Source organism: Arachis ipaensis, chromosome B1 (assembly GCF_059453495.1).
Source record: "Arachis ipaensis isolate K30076 ecotype BB chromosome B1, ASM5945349v1, whole genome shotgun sequence".
NCBI classification, from domain to species: Eukaryota; Viridiplantae; Streptophyta; class Magnoliopsida; order Fabales; family Fabaceae; genus Arachis; species Arachis ipaensis.
Genome location: NC_142436.1, coordinates 124,501,051 through 124,520,753, shown reverse-complemented (window position 1 = coordinate 124,520,753; position 19,703 = coordinate 124,501,051). Strand labels below are relative to the sequence as shown.

At 34.9% G+C, this 19,703-nt stretch overlaps 1 protein-coding gene across 2 annotated transcripts; it reads left to right on the top strand.

Moving 5' to 3' along the window:
- The first annotated feature begins 10,856 nt into the window (after positions 1–10,856).
- On the top strand, positions 10,857–17,757 carry ALDH12A1 (aldehyde dehydrogenase 12A1). Of its 2 annotated transcripts, none has more exons than XM_016337106.3 (16): positions 10,857–11,227; positions 12,106–12,185; positions 12,520–12,623; positions 13,012–13,079; positions 13,585–13,642; positions 13,784–13,897; positions 14,182–14,265; positions 14,902–15,006; positions 15,319–15,432; positions 15,570–15,701; positions 15,791–15,880; positions 16,034–16,123; positions 16,595–16,804; positions 16,990–17,100; positions 17,283–17,362; positions 17,465–17,757. In XM_016337106.3, exons 1-16 carry the CDS (start codon positions 11,148–11,150, stop codon positions 17,601–17,603), a joined length of 1,659 nt encoding a protein of 552 aa, XP_016192592.1. In that variant the 5' UTR covers positions 10,857–11,147; the 3' UTR covers positions 17,604–17,757. The 2 variants fall into 2 exon arrangements, with proteins under 2 accessions (XP_016192592.1, XP_088357811.1); XM_088501685.1 differs by having other exon boundaries at positions 11,030–11,227; positions 16,990–17,104; positions 17,287–17,362.
- Positions 17,758–19,703: the final 1,946 nt, after the last annotated feature.

Below are 19,703 nucleotides of genomic sequence, written 5' to 3'. Positions count from 1 at the left end.
TTGAGCAGATGAGTAAGGTAAACAAAACCTGATTTGTTATCTTCTAAATAATTTTTCTACTCAACATAACAAATCATGCTAGAGTACTTTCAGAGTACATAACAGCAAATAAACCAGATCCAATCATTCTTAAATCAACATGTTCACAAATATTTCCTGCCAAGTAACATTTCTTGCCAAACAAAACAACAATTCAAGCTCAATGAAGCATTTTCTGAGATTTAATATTAACAACAAAGCTTCATAAAAATTGGCAATGAAAATCAGATCTGAAAGAATTAGAGCACAAGTAAATTTAGAGCATGATAAAGCATAAATTAGAGCATAAGCCAGAAATCAGAGTATAAGCCATAGAGATAAAAAATTTGAGCACAAGCACAAGGGTAATCATTAATCATTCAGATTTCAGCCCCTGTTTTCAGTTAAACCAGAGAGTCAACCCTGTTTCTTTTCCATAAAGTCAGCCCTGTTTCTTTTCTCCTTTTAATTCCTCCCCCTTTTATCATCAATGGAGGTCCTGCAACATAAATGAAAATAACATGCTAAAATACAAAGTATTTGTTTAAACCATAACAAAAAGGTCCAGAGTATCCAAGTCTAGTCAATCTAACAACATAAAAACAGTATACAAAAAATAGAAAATCAGAAATTGTTCAGAACACGAGCAGAAGTGAGCCTAAGCATCAGACATATTCACATCAGAATCATAAAAGTCATTGTCTTTATTAGAGGGAACCAGATCCTTTTCAAAGCTTTGGAGAAGCAGATTGATCCTTTCATGACACTTGTTCCAAGCCTTTTCAGTTTGGTAAGCTTGCTTCCGAGCTTCTTTATAGGAACATGCCATCAGTTTGGACATATGTGAGAGCTCAGTAACAACGTCCTTGAGTGACTTAGGAAGCTTAGATGGCTCAGATGGTCCACTTTCCTAATCACTATCAACTGACATGGCTGGCATTGAGCTTTTGCCTTTGTTACCTTTTCCCGATCCAGAAACTCCTCCTTCTTTGATGGTAGACACCCTGTTTTCTACAGGCTCATTCAACAAATCAACATAAAAATGTTCAAATATACATGTGAAAAAAATACCATAAGGCTGATTTGCCTTTTTATCACTATGTATGCAGTTCCACATATGACGAACCATTAAATATGCAAATGAAATAGATGAAGAAGAGAGAATAGCAAATAGAACCAGGGTATCATACACAGTAACTCTCTGAAAAGAACCGCTTTGTGGCATAAGAATGTGATTTACAATGCGGTGAAGGAGGGCTCTTACTGAACCAAGTGCATTATGAGTCAGAACAGTACCATCCAAGGCAGAGAAATTTTCGCAAACCTGAGTAAGGGCTATCTGATAAGAGATGCCAACCTGAGAGTCCCACTTTCCTGACATGTAAGTAGTGGCCCCTTCATCAGTGTACCCTAAGGCAGCGCTGATGGTCTCTCTGTTCAGAGTTAAATGAACCTTCTTGACATAAGAATGAATTGCTCCGTCATCGTACATCATATTTGCATAGAACTCGCAAACAAGATTTGGATAGACTGACTTCTGAATCTGGAACAAAGGAGTCCACTTGAGATTATCAAAAAGAGTAACAAATTAATGCCTTTTGCACTCAGGGTTTCCAAATTGACAATGTGAGAAGCACACAGATATCGGTTGATCAGAACTTGACCATGAAACTCGTAGGTCGTGCAGGAGTTGAATCGTGCTGGATCAAAGTGAGAGTGACTTTTGTTGAACTTATTCTTGAAGTCCAAAGAATCCAGGTTTGGAGGTTCTCTTGTGTTGCACAGAACATAACCTTTTGACCTTTGAGAGCTTCGGCCAGATGGATGAGGAGTTAATTTTTGTGAAGGTGAGGGAGGTGGAGAGGACTATGACTCATCTTCTTCTTCTATCACAAGCTCTTTTTCCTTTCCAATCTTCTTACGAGAAGAGGTTTTCTGAGCAATGACTTTCCTCCTCATGGCTTCGGTTGATTGAGAAGAAGGGGATGAAGATGAAGCAAAATGTATGTGAATATGGGTGTGTGTTTGGGGAGTAGTAGAGGAAGGAGGAATTTTGGAAGTAGGGATTCAGTTACTTCTTCTGGATGCCAACTTCTTTTCATGATAGAAAAATAGAGAGAAGGGTGAGAAGATGAAGGGATGGCCGAATGGATTGGTGAATGGAGAGAAGTTATAACTGCATTTAATGTTGAGTGAAAGGAGGGATAATGGAATAATGGGCAATAAATGTCACGGTTATTATCAAGGAAATCTTTTAAAATATAAAAAGTAACTGAAGATCTTTTCCTTGAAACAAGGGAGGGAGTAAGGAAAAAGATTTTGATTTGACATTAACTCCCCCTATAAAGATATGATGTGATAACCTCCATAACTTATTAATAAAAAATAATGAAGAGTTCAAACGGGCCAGAATCAAGGAGTGGATCAGCAGAGTTTGGTGAGCCTTGAGTTTAGCAACGCTTGTGATCAGTCTCCCCCTGATTCCTTGCTTGTTCACTACCTTCCCAAATTTGTCTACTTCCAACCTACGAGACAAAAATAAACAGAATCAATAAAATCACAATTTATCAACAAAACTTAGATCCAGCATACCCAAACTGTTACTCAATGAACAGAACCTTTCTTCACTCAGAGATTTAGTGAATATATCAGCGAGTTGTTCTTCAGATTTTACAAATTGAATATCAATAGTACCTTTTGCACATGTTCTCTAATAAAATGATATCTAACCTCAATGTGCTTAGTTCTAGAGTGCAGAACAGAATTTTTAGAAATATTTATTGTACTCATATTATCACAGAACAAAGGTATACTATTGATTCTCAATTTATAATCCTCTAACTGAGTTTTTAACCAAATTAATTGAGAACAACAAGCAAAGGCAGATATATATTCGGCTTCAGCCATGGATAGAGCAACAGTGGATTGTTTCTTGCTTGACCACATGTTTAGTGAGCTTCCAAGGAAGCAACACATTCTGGATGTGCTCCTTCTATCCACCCAATCTCCCGCATAATCTGCATCACAAAACCCTACTGCACAGAAATCATTAGATCTAGGATACCATAAACCATAATCATATGTTCCCTTAATGTATCTAATGATTCTTTTGACAGCTGAAAGATGGGATTCTTTTGGGTGAGATTGAAACCTTGAGCATACACCCATACTTTAAACAATATCCGGTCTAGATGATGTAAGATACATGAGTGAGCCTATCATTCCTTTATACCGTGTTTCATCCACATCTTTGCCATTTTCATCCTTTTCAAGTTTAGTATTCGGATGCATAGGAGTCCCCATTGGTTTTGAATTTTCAAGGCCAAATCTCTTGATTAATTCTTTAGCATATTTTTCTTGGTGAATAGAAATACCACTAGGAGTTTGTTTAATTTGGAGACAAAGAAAGAATGCTAGTTCTCTCATTAAGCTCATTTCAAACTCACTAGTCATAAATTCTCCAAACTCTTCACACAAGGTTTCATTGGCCAAACCAAACACAATATCATCCACATAAACTTGAACAAGAAAAATATCATCATTAGACTCTTTGATAAATAAAGTAGCATCGGTGGTATCCCTTTGAAAATAATTTTCTAACAAGAAGGCACTAAGCCTTTCATACTAAGTTCTTGGAGCTTGCTTAAGCCCATAAAGAGCTTTTGAAAGTTTAAAAACATAATTTGGAAATTCTTTATTTCTGAAACCGGGGGGGTTGTGTCACAAATACTTCTCTATCTATAAATCCATTAAGGAAAGCACATTTAACATCCATTTGGAACATTTTAAAACCCTTATGGGCAGCATAGGCAAGAAGCAACCTAATTGCTTCTATTCTTGCTACCGGGACGAAAGACTCATCAAAATCAATACCTTCCTCTTGATCGTAACCTTGGGCCACTAATCTAGCCTTGTTATGAACAACACTGCCATCCTCACCCAATTTATTTTTAAGGATCCACTTAGTACCGGTTACCTTCTTACCATTAGGATTGGGTACAAGTGTCCAAACCTCATTCTTTTCAAATTGAGCAAGCTCCTCTTCCATAGCTTTAACCCATGAGGGGTCTTCAAGCGCTTGCTTTACATTGAGAGGCTCTAATTGGAACAAGAAAGCAATATTGCTTAGCTCAACTTGCTTCTTGCTTGAGGATCTAGTGGTCACGCCTTGGGAAGGATCACCAATGATAAAATTATGGGGGTAACCCTTCATAAACTTTCATTCTCTTGGCCTTTGAGGTAAGGATCTTCCTTAATGAGCTTCAACATTCTGATCTGTTCTGGATTCTCTTACTGGTTCAGGAGACAAAACTGAAATGTCTCCTCCATCCTGATGAGACAGTTTTGGAAGGACAGGTTCTTCACTTGGGACAGTTTTGAGATTTTCTTCACTGACTTCCTTGTTGACAATATCTTCACAACCTGCATCATTTTTTACCACAACACTTGGAATTGAATTAGTATCACAAAAAGAAACGTGTATGAATTTCTCTATGGTTCTATGTTCTTTGAGGTAAATTCTATATGCTTTGCTAGTGGTGGAGTATCCAACAAACATTCTCTCATAGGATTTAGGATCAAATTTTCCAAAATTTTCTTTATTGTTAAGCACAAAACATTTGCATCAAAAAATGTGGAAATACTTAAGATTAGGAGGGGTTCCTTTCCATAGCTCATAAGGAGTTTTCTTTAACCCTTTTCTAATGATAGTCCTATTTAAGATATAACAAGCTGTATTTACAGCTTCAGCCCATAGAAACTTTAGAACCTCATTTTCATAAAGCATAGCCCTAGTCATTTCTTGAAGGCTTCTATTCCTTCTTTCAACTACCCCCATTTTGTTGAGGAGTTCTAGGACATAAAAAATTATGAGCAATTCCAAAATCATCACAGAATTTTTCAAAATCTTGATTTTCAAATTCTTTTCCGTGATCACTTCTTAAGTGGGCAATTTTCAAAATTTTTTTCATTTTGAATTCTTTTACAAAGAGTTAAAAAGGCATGGAAAGTATCATTCTTATGAGCTAGGAAGAGTACCCAACCAAATCTAGAGTAGTCATCCACCACCACCAAACCATAATATTTACGTCCTAAACTTTGAGTTCTAGTTGGACCAAAAAGATCATTATGTAACATTTCCAATAGCCTTTTGGTAGAAATTCCATCTTTTGGTTTAAAAGAGGATTTTACTTGTTTGCTTAGTTGACAAGCATCACAAGTAATATCCTTATCAAATTTAATGTTTGAAATTCCTCTTACCAAATTTTTCTTAACAAGCTTAAAAATTTGGTACATGCTTGCATGATCCAATTTCTTATGCCAAAGCCATTTTTCAGATTCAAGTGATGTAAAGCATGTCACCTTTTGATCTTTTAAATCCTCAAGAGTCAATCTATACACATTATTATATCTTTTGGCTTCAAACAAAATTTCACCAGATTTTTCACAAATAACTAAGCAATCCAATTTTCTAAAAATAACTTCATAACCAAGATCACATAATTGGCTGATGCTTAGTAAATTGTGTTTCAAACCATCAACAAGTAAAACATCATTTATGAAAAAAGATAAACTTTTACCAACTTTTCCAATGGCCACTATTTTTCCTTTTCTATTATCACCGAAAGTGACAAACTCTCCATCATATTCATCAAGCTTAATGAAAAATGTTGCCTTTCCGGTCATATGCCTAGAGCATCCACTATCCATATACCACATATTGTCCTTTCGCTTGGATGCTAGGCAAACCTATAAAATAAGCTCAAGTGACCTTAGGTATCCAAATCTTTTTGGATCCTTTGACGTCAAACCATCTTCTTTGTCCCAAGCCATTATAGTCACAAATAATTTTATAAACTTTGTTTCCAATCATTCTTTCATCAAAGAAACATTGAATAGGAAAATGTCCATTCCGGTAGCATAGTCTACAAAATCTACTAGTTGCTGTTTTCACAAAGCTTGTTGGGTTTTGAGACCTTACATCATTTAAGGATGAAGCCATATTTGTAAAATTAGGTTTTTTAACAAATTTTGCAGTTTTATGAAAATCCAACCCAGCTTTATTATAGAGAGGTTTTTGACTAGCCAATAGTTGATTTAAATTTTTTGAACTTTGAGCAAAAGTGGCTAAGTCCTTTTTGTCGATTTACCTCTTTGAGTAGCTTCTCATTTTCTTCAAAATAATTTAGATATGCAACCACAGAATGCTATTTTTTACAACCTTTTATTTCAGCTTTCAACCGTTTGTTTTCTTCCACAAGATCAACAACGGTTTCAGCCTCTCTCAACTTTTCTTTAAGAAAACCATTTTCAGCTTTAAGAATTTCAATTTGAGACTCAAGATTTTGGTTTTCATTTAAGAAGCATTTAAATTTTTCAGAGAGGTGATCTATCATGAGATGAAGGTCTTCAGTGTCAGGGTGATAAAAAAACTATCTGTTCTACGTGATCTGCCATGAGGCAAGTTTGGGACTTGGTTTCTGATTCTTCATCTTCCTCAGAGTCATTTTCCAAGTTTTTCCAAGAAGTCATGAGTCCCTTCTTCTTCCCCTTTTCGGCTTCTCCTCCTTCTTTAGTTTTGGGCAATCAGATTTGAAGTGCCCAGCCTCTTTGCAGTTGTAGCAGATTACTTTGCTGAAATCCTTCTTCCTTGAGCTGCTTCCTCTGTTTTTTTCCTTTAGCTTCACTATTTTCCTGAATTTCTTAGCAAATAAAACAAAATCATTTTCAGATGAATTATCACTGAATTCATCATCCAGAGGGTTAGTAATAGATTTGAGGGCTATTCCTTTCTTTTTTGAATCTTTTTTCAAATATGTATTTTCAAAAGCAAGTAAATTTCCTCTCAAATCATCATAAGTCATAGAATCAAGGTCACTACTCTCAGAAATTACTATTGCCTTAATTTCCCACTCTTTTGTGAGACTTCTCAAAATTCTCCTCACAAGCACAGATTCAGGATACGTGATCTCCATAGCATCCAAGCCATTAATGATGATGATGTTCAAATAGTTCATCTATCGATTCTTCTTCCTTCATTGAGAACATTTCATATTCTCTATTTAGCATGTCTATTCTGGTCTTTTTTACTAGGGTTCTGCCTTCATGTGTGATTTGAAGTTTGTCCCATATTTTCTTTGTCGTTGTGCATCTTGATACCCGTCAGTATTCCTCAAAGCTGATTGCACAGTTGAGCAAGTTGATAGCTTTGGCATTGAGCTCCACCTTTTTTCTGTCTTCTTCAGTCCAGCTGGCTTCACCCTTGAGAGAGACCACTCCATCAGCTCCTGTGGAGGTTGGGAATTGAGGACCTTCTACGATAATCTTCCATAGTCTGTAATCAACTGACTGGACAAAAATCTTCATTCTTTTCTTCCAGTACGTGTAGTTCTTTCCATTAAAAAATGGAGGTCTGTTGCTTGACTGCCTTTCTGTCAGAATGTAGGCCACCAGGTTTGAGCCACTATTTTCTGCCATCAAGATCTTTTCTCCAAGCTGCAAAGCTTGATCTCTTTGAGACCAAGCTCTGATACCAATTGATGGTAATCAGTGGCTAAGAGAAGGGGGTTGAATCTTAGCCCTTTTTCGCTGTGTGTTACTTTCTGTCCTTTGAAATGACTTCAGGAGATTTTTCTTTGTTTTGTCTCGTAACTAGTCAAGAGACATTTTCTTTTTGTCTCGTAACCAGTCAGGAGATATTTTTTAATTTTGTCTCCGATGCAACAGAATCAGAAATGGAGTAGAAGAGAGAGAGAGAATCACACCAAGAAGTATCCTGGTTCAGCTACTAAGTGCAATGCATCCTACATCCAGTCTCCATCACAACTATGACAGAATTTCTCTATAATCATATAGATTACATACACCAATTCTCCCTAGGAACTACCATTCCTATCCGGGACAAGTCCAGAATCTATCTCCAATCCTGAACTTGACTTGGTCACCTACCAAGCTTTCAACTACTAAGTGCTAACCCAACTTGCAAGGGGATTCCCACAGAATCATGATACACAACACAGATGTACAAAGGACCTCTAGGACATCCATGGCTTTTTCTTTAATTTTGTACCCTCTGCCTCTTTTCGCTCACTGGTTTTTTCTTACAAATCTCACACTGTTTGCCTTTTTCACCATGAGACTCAAGACAGACAAAACTAAAAAAAATACAAAATGAAACACATTGAAGGAGAAGAACTTCTGTTAGCTTGGGTAGCTATGAGAACTCTGTACTTTCTCTCCTTGTCTCAAGCCTTGGCTGTTCACCCTTTTTATAAAAGGGAAAGCCTCCAAGGTTGAAACGGTTCAATTGAGCCAACTTCTTCTTCTTCAACACCAAAATCGATTCAGACAGAGAGAAGAGAGACGGAACCAAAAAGCAAAACCAACATGCAATTACCTCTCTCTCATCGCTTTTCTTCAAGTTTCATCAATCTGAGCCTTCCATCTTGACTTAGTCCCCAAGAAGGATTTCTGACCCTTGATGAATACTTGATCCTTGATAGCTCCTCCTGCTCCACTTTTGCTTCTTCCTCCACGTAGATACATTAGCTACCTTCTGTGATGAATGAAGAAAAAGTAGAGACGAGCTATACCACAGGGATCTTCTTCTCTGACCGAAATAGATTGCTACCATTTCTAGGTATGGAGATCTTGAGGCTTTTTCACCACATCTTACCTTTAGTGGTAAAGATCTCAGTCACGCCATACCTTGGATCTTCTTTTTGCTAAGGCCATCATCACCTTAGCCTGTTGCTTGTTCATAGCTTCTGTTCTTCTTCCTCTGATAGCTTGTATCTTCAAGCTTTCTTCACTATTAGTGAAGTGAATGAAACTAGAGAGAGAAGAGAGAGAAAAGTGAAAAGCTTTCAATACACTTAATGAATGAAATTAAAAGAAATTAATTTCTCACTCCCCATGCTTAGTAACGTGTGAGAGTAATCAAGGCCATCAAATCAATTTTGAGTTTTCTCTCTCCTATTATCAATGCAATTAAATTCATTTAATTCACTTTGAAATCCATTCCAAAGTGGGAGTGGGCATCCATGGAATGCATGTAACATCTCCTTTCTCTTTTCTTTTAGTTTCGGATCATGAAGATGTTGGGTCAAGAGGAAATTATTTTGGGCTTCTCAAATGTTCCTTGGCCCAATTATCTTGCTAACAAAATAAATATTACAGCCACATATCATATAGCTTTTTGCACAAGGCTGGATATTATTATTATCACATTGGCTTGATTTTCTTGTTGCCCAACAACAAATTTGCACACCTCAATAAAATTGTTAAAAGATCAATTTGTAATTAGGTTAATGATAACCAAAAATTAAATTAATAATTTTATAAATAATATTTTTAATAATCTTTGATCATCACCATAATTTTAAGTTTTTCAAATTCAACATATCCTAATAAAAAATTTTTTTTTGGTAAAATAAGAACTTTTTTATTTAAATAGAAATCCTCTCTCTATGGCATTGTTGGTATAGTATATTTTTATTTTTTAGTTTTGGGTCATGGTGATTGGTGAGTATGGTATTTTGCTTGAAGCTATGACCCAAAAACAAAAAAAAATGGTTGGACAAAACCAGTAGAAAGCTTGTGAAGTATAAGTTTTCTTTTTAAAATGTTGGACCTTGGACTTGACTCACTCCACTTTTCCCCATATTTATCTTCAAGTTCTTTATTAATCTATGGATGGATGGACTATATGTTAGACTCAAGCTTTTTAATATTATGAGTTTACAAGTCCAAAACAGTAATGGGCTAATTATAATTAACCAAGTTATTGACAATGTAATTATTGACGCACAGATTCGTGTTATTAAGTGCACATTACCTTATGTTTGACCAAAACAAAAGAAAAATATATTTATTATGAGTTTAATTTTAACATACCAACAGTGTAAAATATTTTATATAATTGTATAATTACATTCGTTTTTTAGATGATCATATTATTTATATACGCGATCAATATAAAAAATAATTATTTTTATTGATGTTGTATTACGTAATTAGATACATATATATATATATATATATATATATATATATATATATAATTATTTTATATTAAAAATATATCAACATTAAATTCATTTATTATATGAGAAATTACGGTGTACACGGCGCAAAAATCATAAACAAATGTCATCAGTTTTATAACGTTGACAGTTTGCATTGGCAACCTTAGAAAGAAGAAAAGTAAGATGAAAATAGAGAGTCAGATACAGCGCAATCCTTATCCTGATCGTTGAGGGTTTCATCACGCTATTGAAGTCTATCATATTCTGTTTAGAGTTTAGACATCCACCCATGCAACTATATCTATGTTGCACGTGTAATAAATTGAGCGAACTATAGTTTTATTAGTATGGTACCATTATTACAAATCACCTATGCATATATTTGTTGCTTAATAATGTGGGTCAAGGTAACTTTCAGAAATAAAATAAAATTTTAATGCATCAAAAACTTAAAAATTATAGATTCTATTTTTATAACATTAAAATTATCCTTATTTAAGTGTTATCCTATTTAATGTTGTAGTGCATAATAAAATACTCACACATATTTTTCCTTGATGAACTTTGACTAACTTTAAAGTTGCAATAATAAATAATTGTATTTAATATTCCCATGATAAAAAATATTTTCTTTCATTAATCTAACATAATATCACTTAATGTAAATTTATGAATTACAAATTTGAAATAGTATTTGCTATTTAGCATGAGAATAGTAGAGTCCACTTGTCCATAAAATAAAATAAAATATATATATATAAAAAAAAAAAAAAACCGAGATTTATGAGATGCTATGATGACCAGGACAATGGTATCGTATTAATTAATTCATATCTCTTCAGGGGCAGTAATACTTGGACGACTGACTGATTAATACGTGTAGAAACGGACAAAGATGATTAGAAATGGACACGTGTCCCCCTTTTATGGGTCCCTCCATGACTGCTTTTGTTCAGAGACTGTCACTACGATCTGAAAGCTACGCGCATTTCTCATACCCTCTTCCTTCTATGCCCTTATAAATAGTGACAAAGCAGAACTGAAAACTCAACTCAGCTTGGAGAGTGAGTGAGTGGAAAACCTAGCATAATCAAGAACAGAAGCATGTTCAAGATCGTTGCCAGCAGAGCGAGGGCTTCAACTCCACATGCCCGCAACGCTATCCTTTCTTACAATGTCTCTCGGTATATTTTCCTTTTCCTTCATTTCCCTTTTGTTTTGTGCGAAATGACTAAGGGTTGGAAATGCATCGGGCTTCTGATTGCAATGTGTCTTTTTTGAATTGGCGAAAAATCATTAATAGTTGGATGCCTTATAAAATTAAAGAGAAAGTGATGAAAGATGGGTATTTTTGTTATATTCATTCAATGATTACAAATGTGTTTATATCAAGGAGAGAATTCTCCTCTGTAAATGATTATAAAAGAGGAGTAGGAATGGCATGTCATGCATTATGTTGGGTCTTTATTTCAGTCTCTGTATTATCTTGTTGGGACAATTCTGGTGTAGTGTTTAACAATACCTAACTTGATCTAGTCACTGCGAGTATTTTAAGTTGAATTAACTATTTAACCGCCGCTAACCTATGAAACCGTTGAATGTTTGCTTGCTTGCTTGTTTGCCCTTCATCTATTTACATACAATGGTTGAACTTGGAAGGCTGGTGTTTAGACATTCTTTTTTTCGCAATTTATTTAAAATACAAGAAAAAGAAAATAGAAAAAAGGAGGGGGGGGGGTTGTTAAGGCTTTAACCAATTCAGCTAGTGATTACCGCTCAGAATAGAGAAGCTATGATCTTCAATTTATTAGTATCAATCTTCTGAATCTGGGAATTCTTATATTCTGGCCCGTTTCGTCTACTAAAGTGACTGGGTTGTCAATGTCCATTAGAACTGAACTTAAGGGTAGTTGGGTCATTGGGTTTGATCATAATCGTTAAAAATAAACAACTTATGAGGCTGCAAGAAAAATGCCACTTTTGTTTATTTCCTCCAAATTTAATGATAAAATATTCTTATTTGCCTTTCGAGCTGTGAACTCATTGTTACCTTATCAAGCAGGTCTGGTCATGCTTTATCATCCGCCACAGTAGAAGCCGAAGAGATATCAGGTTCTAGACCTGCTGAAGTTTTGAACTTGGGTAGGGTCCGCATTTCCTAGTATCTTTATCTTATGAGTTTCAGAATATAGGTGTCAAAAGTCACAACTATCTTCGTATTTGAACAGAAGTTTGTTGGTGGTTAAGTTTACAAGAGACTGAATCGGAAATTTGATTGAACAAACAAGTATTAATACTTTTTACTCAAAAGTCTATCTTAAACATCTTTATCATAATTTTTGTTTCCTCTTTTATCTGTTGAAATCTGAATGGTACCGCCAATGTAAATTTCTGCACAGCATATTTGTTGATACATCAATATTAATCAAGCATACTATGCCATAATTCCATGACCTAAGTACATCTGCACTTTCAGTTCAGGGTAAATGGGTCGGAGCTTCAAAGTGGAACACAATTGTGGACCCGCTAAATGGAGACCCCTTTATTAAAGTTGGTGAAGTTGATGAAACAGGCCTTCAGGTGCATTATTTTCATGAAATCTATGTCAATTTAATATTTTATTAAGATATATGTTTTTTGTTGCACATAGAATAAGCTGCTGCTTGGCGAGAGTACATGATATATCCAGAAGCTATATTGTTTTAATATCTCCTCAGTCACCCTTGCACGTTTAAATATTAAGTGACCGAGGCATTGTCTAACTAGTTGCTCTAGACCTGTTGTTCTATGAATGAGACACACGTTTGAAGCTTCAACCTGAGTCAAGATTCTCATAAATTTGTCAAAGAATTAATAAATAAATAAAAGATAAAAATTTCATTTTGAAAGCTATACATGGATTGTTTGGAATTGAACATTTGGGTTGAGATGCTCTTAACTAAACTTTTCCATTTGTTTGACTTATTAGCCCTTTGTGGAAAGTTTGGCCAGCTGCCCCAAGCATGGTCTGCACAATCCATTTAAGGCTCCGGAGAGGTATGTGCAGATTGTCGTTATCTCATCTCCATTCTCTTTATAGAAACATATACAAGTTTTTTTTTTTTTTTTTTTTTTTTTGTGGATTGGCTATGGCATTATAAAAAATCAATAATTGATGGGAACTCATACTTCAATATGAATTTATGTTGTCTATTATACGGGACAGTTATCCACAGGGCTTTTATGCTGTGCATAATGGACTTCAATCTTCAAACGAAATTTGTTTCAAATATCATCTGAGTGGACTAACTAAAATACATGCAACCCTGTTGTTCTAAAGCATAAGATAAGGAATGAAAACAAATAATATTTCTATAGTGTTTTATAAATATCATTTTCACTTAGAGGATGGGACTCACATGGGCACCTTATTTATAAGTACTTTATGTGAACCTTATCTATATATAAATACTTTATGTAGAGTATGATATAAATTCTTATATTCTTACATTCCTACTTTGGGAGTGCATAAAGTTGTTTATTACTGTTAATATTTTTGCAGATATCTTATGTTTGGAGATATATCTGCTAAGGCAGCTCACATGCTATCACTCCCTAAGGTATTTTGAACTATAGGATTTTTTTTTTTGTTGCTTTTGCAGTACTTTTGTGAGTTATGTTATCATGAATTATAGTCAGAGTCTTACTTTTTTTCCCTCTTATTGGAAACTTTAAATAATTTATGCTGCATTGGCTATCAGGTTTCAGATTTCTTTGCAAGGCTAATACAGAGAGTTTCTCCCAAGAGTTATCATCAGGCCTGTGCAGAAGTTTATGTGACACAAAAGTTTCTAGAGAATTTCTGCGGTGATCAGGTAATCAAAATAAGATATGTTGGTGCCAAATATGTGAAATTCCAAGTAGAAGTATAACAGTTTCTGATAAGAATGATGTAAGAACCTAAACTGGTATTCATTTAATTCTCCCTTTGTTAGTAGATAAATTTCATCATTGAGGCTTGGATTCTCCTTTAGTGGATGCTCCCATACACAACTTTGAGCATTATTTGTATACTTAGTTTCCCTATTCTTAACAGATTCAATCATTCCTTTACTGATTTCCTCTTTTTCCATGCTTCATTTCTACAAAATCTCAACAGGTTCGCTTCCTGGCAAGGTCTTTTGGGGTGCCTGGAAATCATCTTGGGCAGCAAAGTCACGGTTTCCGTTGGCCATATGGTCCGGTAAGAATTTTTTCCTTATTGGATAGTTGTTATACCTTGTTCTGAACTACAAAAATTATTCTGTCTTTCCCTTGTTTTACTGTTGACTGTGCTAGAATTACCAGTTAGTTCTGTGAAAGTGATTGATTCAAATGTACTCTAGGATATGGAAAAAGATGAAAAATAAAAATAATTTTCCTAAAATAATTCCTGGTAATATGATATATGACTTTGCGGCTTTGATTTAGTATTATGAGGGTCGAACATGGTTACATGGTATAACTGTGTAGTATACAAACTCAGCTTGCCTCTGACAAAACCCTGACTTGGATATTCTTCATAAAAAGAGCTCAGTGTTTGCAAGTCAAATGCTTTTTTTGATCAATTAAAAGTTCAATTATGTTTTATACTTAATATTACAATATTCTTTTGTTACAACATCTTATTTATGTTCTTGTATACAAAAGGATAAGATGCTATATCATGTTGAATTTTTGTTTTTAATTTTGTAAATTAATGGTCCATGCAATGTCATGCAGTTTTTCCATGAGTTTCTGTCTTAGTAAGTGAAGAGTTGGCTTGTTTTCCCTCACACCACAAACAGTCACCTTCCATGCTGGCTAAATTTCACAACTCAAGGTTATTATGCTTTTGCAGGTGGCTATTATTACTCCTTTCAATTTTCCATTAGAGATTCCAGTCCTTCAACTGATGGGTGCACTTTATATGGGCAACAAGCCAGTTCTTAAAGTTGATAGCAAGGTGAGGCCATGTGTCTCTCATGCTTTAAAAGACTTTATGGCGTTACATTGGTTGTGTGGGGAGATAATTGCAACGTATTGGTTTTCCGTTTTCCGTTTTCCTCGTGGGGGAAGGGGAACGGTGTATGGAAAGAGATTATGTACATTTCCTATTATGAAATTTGTTATTATTTGGTTGGTTTAACCTAGAAACCTATGTTCTTTGCCTTTCTTATTTTGATTTACTTGTGTTGAATTTTGGAAATATCTGTTTCACTTGCTTTTTAAATCTTTCTGGTGTATGATTCTGAATTATCATCTGACATTTTTGTAGGTAAGCATTGTCATGGAGCAAATGTTGCGTCTGCTTCACACATGTGGTTTACCTGTAGAAGACGTAGACTTCATAAATTGTGACGGGAAGACAATGAACAAGCTGTTGCAGGAGGTTGGTTCTTTTTGCATTAGATGTTGACCTTGATATTAAGAAGAATATAACTCATGAAAGATTGCCAACATTTCAATTGTAACTACATTTTCTTTAGTAATATGATATTGATTCATCAAGTGGTAACATATTTACAGGCAAATCCAAGAATGACCCTTTTCACTGGTAGTTCAAGAGTGGCAGAGAAATTGGCTGTTGATTTGAAGGGCCGGATTAAATTGGAAGATGCTGGATTTGATTGGAAAATACTGGGCCCTGATGTTGACCAGGTTTGTTAATGGTTTTGTTGATTTTTCGGAATGTGCTAAGTTATCTTTCAGTTTTATGACCGTTTTTCTCTCATTTTACTTGGTTGCAGGAAGATTATGTTGCATGGGTCTGTGACCAGGATGCTTATGCATGCAGTGGTCAGAAGTGCTCAGCACAATCATTATTATTTATGCATGAGGTCAGTCATTATATTATTTTGTGCACTTCATTAAGGGTTAAATGTCCCACAAAATTATGCTGAAGTTGTACTTTAATGTATTTTGTAATGTGTTGTATTCACAGTGGCGCATAGCGTTACTAACTCCACAAATTTTTTACTTACTGTGCTTAGAACTGGGCTTCTACTTCCTTGGTATCCAAATTGAAAGGTCTTGCTGAGAGAAGAAAGCTAGAGGACTTGACAATTGGTCCAGTTCTCACTGTAAGTACATGTCTTTCATTTTCTTAAATTTAAAATTAAAATAAGTGTTGGCAGCTTCATACATTTGTGTATTATTCTCCCTAATATATGATTTTTGGAGAGAGAACTACTCTGAAGTGCAGTAAATGAGAATATATGAACGAATTCTAGAGTTAATTGAAATAAGTTATACATAACTATTCTAGTGTTCATATCCATGCTTTTGATTGGATTAAAAAGGAGTTTATCTGGTGGGGGTGGGAGCTAAGGACAATTTGCTGCTTTCAGATTAAACACACATTTCCAAGTTTGTGCCCTAGTTGATATAGGTGTGCATTATTTATTTGTTTGACATGATTGGTAATGGTAGACTGCAGACTGTGGAGTCATATATCCAATAGTATATTAGTCGTTTGATAAATAATTACTCACAGGTTCTTTTTAATTTTCTTACTTTATTTTGCTTCTTTTTTATATTTTTTTTATGTGCAGTTTACAACTGAATCAATGATGGATCACATGAAACAATTACTTGAGATACCAGGTTCAAAGCTGCTCTTTGGGGGCAAGCCTTTAGAGGGTCATTCTATTCCACCTATTTACGGTGCTATTAAGCCCACTGCTATTTATGTTCCCCTTGAGGAAATTGTGAAGGACAAGAATTATGAGCTTGTGACAAAAGAAATTTTTGGACCTTTCCAGGTACGAAAATGAGGGCTATTAACATGAAAATTTTCAAGTGTTTCCCCCTCTTTAAATTATAATATCAATATACACTTTGTATGAGATAAATGAGTTCTATTCCTTTACAAGTGTTTCCCCCTCTTTAAATTATAATATCAATATACACTTTGTATGAGATAAATGAGTTCTGTTCCTTTATCCAGATAATTACTGACTACAAAAGCAGTCAACTACCAACCGTGTTGGATACATTGGAAAAAATGCATGCACATTTAACTGCTGCTGTAGTTTCAAATGATCCTCTCTTTTTACAGGCAAGTTTTTCTGACTCACATTGGAGTTACACATTTACCTTGATGCTTTTATTCTCACAACGAAAATATAGATGTTTAGCTTTGGATTTGAGGTTTATACTGCATGCCAATCTTGGAAATTTACCGTAATTTTGCTATATTTATGTGTTGGATTCTCAATCTGAAGTAGTTAACATTTTCAGGAAGTCATTGGTAGATCAGTGAATGGTACAACTTATGCTGGTCTAAGAGCAAGGACTACTGGAGCTCCACAAAACCATTGGTAAGTGCATGATCTTTTTTGGATCCTTTTTAAGTCTCATTTAATTTTGGGATGGATTATTGAGCCTTCAATTTTGTCAAAAATAAAATGGTGCCACTACAGGTTTGGACCTTCTGGAGATCCTAGGGGTGCTGGAATCGGAACACCAGAAGCTATAAAACTAGTATGGTCTTGCCACAGAGAAGTTATATATGATTATGGTCCAGTACCAAACCGTTGGGAAATTCCTCCATCAACATGAGAAATCCAATTTGTGCGGGAGATGAATAAGTTTAGCCTTGTAGACAATGAGGTAGCATATTAGGATTATATTAGCTTGTATTAGCCGAGGTTGAGAACATGTTACGCTATATCTAGATTTGGGTAATAAATTTCACGATATTACAAGTTTTCTTTAATACAAGTTTTCTTTAATGTTTTTTCCGTTTTCAGTATGCTTTTTCATCATAATAAAGGAAACTAAACTCATCTAGACTAGCATTCTTGATGCTGAACTAAGATAAACACAAGTAATTTACCGTTTGCAATTGTGAATTAATGACTGAATTAGCAAGTTTTAATTTCTTGATTTTAGTGACACGGGTGTTTGTGTGACTACTACTACTACTGCTATTACTACTGTTACTGCTATTGTTTCTACTCCTTTTCCTCTTCTTTCTCCTAATAATAATAATAATAATAATAATAATAATAATAATAATAATAATAATAATAATAATAATAGGGTGTAGTAAAGCTAATCTTAAATAAATTGGTTTAGGCTTTTTCTGGCTGATATTATTAGACCTCTCTAAGGAGATTTTATTTCTAGGAGGGGCACAACTGATAATATTATTTTAGTCCAAAAAATTACACATTTCATACAACGCACTAAGTCAAAAAAGGGGTCATGACTTTTAAAATTAATTTAGAGAAAACTTATTACAGGGTAGATTGGAGGTTCTTAGAACATTCTTTGCGAGGATTGGAGGTTCTTAGAACATTCTTTGCGAGGATTTGGCTTTTCGAAGAGAATTGTTAGACTTATCTTGACTTGTATTTGTTCTTCATCTTTATCGGTTCTTTGGAATGGTAATAGGTTGCATGGTTTTAATCTTCTAAGAGGCCTAAGGCAATGTCATCGTATCTTTTTGTGATTTGTATGGAGAGGTTGGCTTGCTCTATTTCTCATATGGTTTCCATTGGTTCTTGGATTCCAATTGAAGTCTCACGAGGTGGTCCTAAGATTTTCCATCTTATATTTGCCGAGAACTTGTTCCTCTTTCGCAAATCAACAAGTTGAGATGGTAATGAATGTTCTTGACACCTTTTGAAAAGCTTTTAGTCTCAAAGTCAATGTCAACAAGTCTAATGCTCAGTGTTCCAAGCATGTTTCTCAAAGAAGAAAAGATGTTCTTATGCAGGCGTCCAGCATCCGATTCATTCAGGACTTAGGGAGGTATTTGGGGGTTAATCTGGGACATGCTAGAGCGATTAGGAGAACGACGCAGGAGGTCATTGAAAAGATTCAGGAAAAACTTGCAAATTGGAAGAGTCGACTTCTCAATAAAGTAGGAAGACTCTGTTTAGTGAAATCCATAATGTCCTCTATTCCTATTTATCAAATGCAAGTTGATTTGCTGCCTAGTTATTATGCTTGTGAGAAAATTGATGCCATGATAAGACAATTTCTGTAGAAGGGCCAAGCGGATGGAAGAGGGTTGTCTCTCGTGAATTGGCAGATTATTGTTGCGCCTAAAAAGGCTGGAGGTCTTGGAATTAGAGACTTTCACTGTGTTAATATTGCTTTAATTGGTAAACTTGTGTGGCAACTCTTGACTTGTAAAGATAAATTATGAGTCCAAACTCTCTTGGAAAAATATCGGAATAATGCTTCAAATGTTGAACCTATAGTGCAGGAGAATGGCTCTTCTTATTGGAAGAGCATTGTTAAAGTTTATAATATTTTGAAGGATGATTTTCATTGATGTATTGGTAGTCTTGACCAATTTCTATGGCATTATGGGTGGAGTCCGTTTAGAAAGCTGGGGAGAATGTTCCTTATTATGTCCATATTTTAGAATTTGATTTTAAAATCTTGGATGTGTGGAATAATGGTCTTTGAAATTTTGATACATTGAAAACTCCTATTCCTGATCATGTAAAACATGTACTTGCAAGGTTGCACTTTACAATTCAGACTGCGATGAAACACAAGGTGGTATTGGGGGCTTACTGCTACCAAGGTGTATAGCGTTCGAGATAGTTACTCTTGGTTAGCTTAGCAGCGCTTTCAATGGAGAGATTATTTGAATTGGGATTGGGTGTGGAAATCTAATATTTTAGAGAAGACCAATTTCCT

Bases quoted from the DNA above. Each gene is read 5' to 3' on its own strand.
- ALDH12A1 (XM_016337106.3), top strand. From the start codon at position 11,148: ATGTTCAAGATCGTTGCCAGCAGAGCGAGGGCTTCAACTCCACATGCC. The intron at 11,228-12,105 runs GTATATTTTCCT...CTTATCAAGCAG, and splicing joins CTTTCTTACAATGTCTCTCG to GTCTGGTCATGCTTTATCAT. The intron at 14,266-14,901 runs GTAAGAATTTTT...ATGCTTTTGCAG, and splicing joins TCCGTTGGCCATATGGTCCG to GTGGCTATTATTACTCCTTT.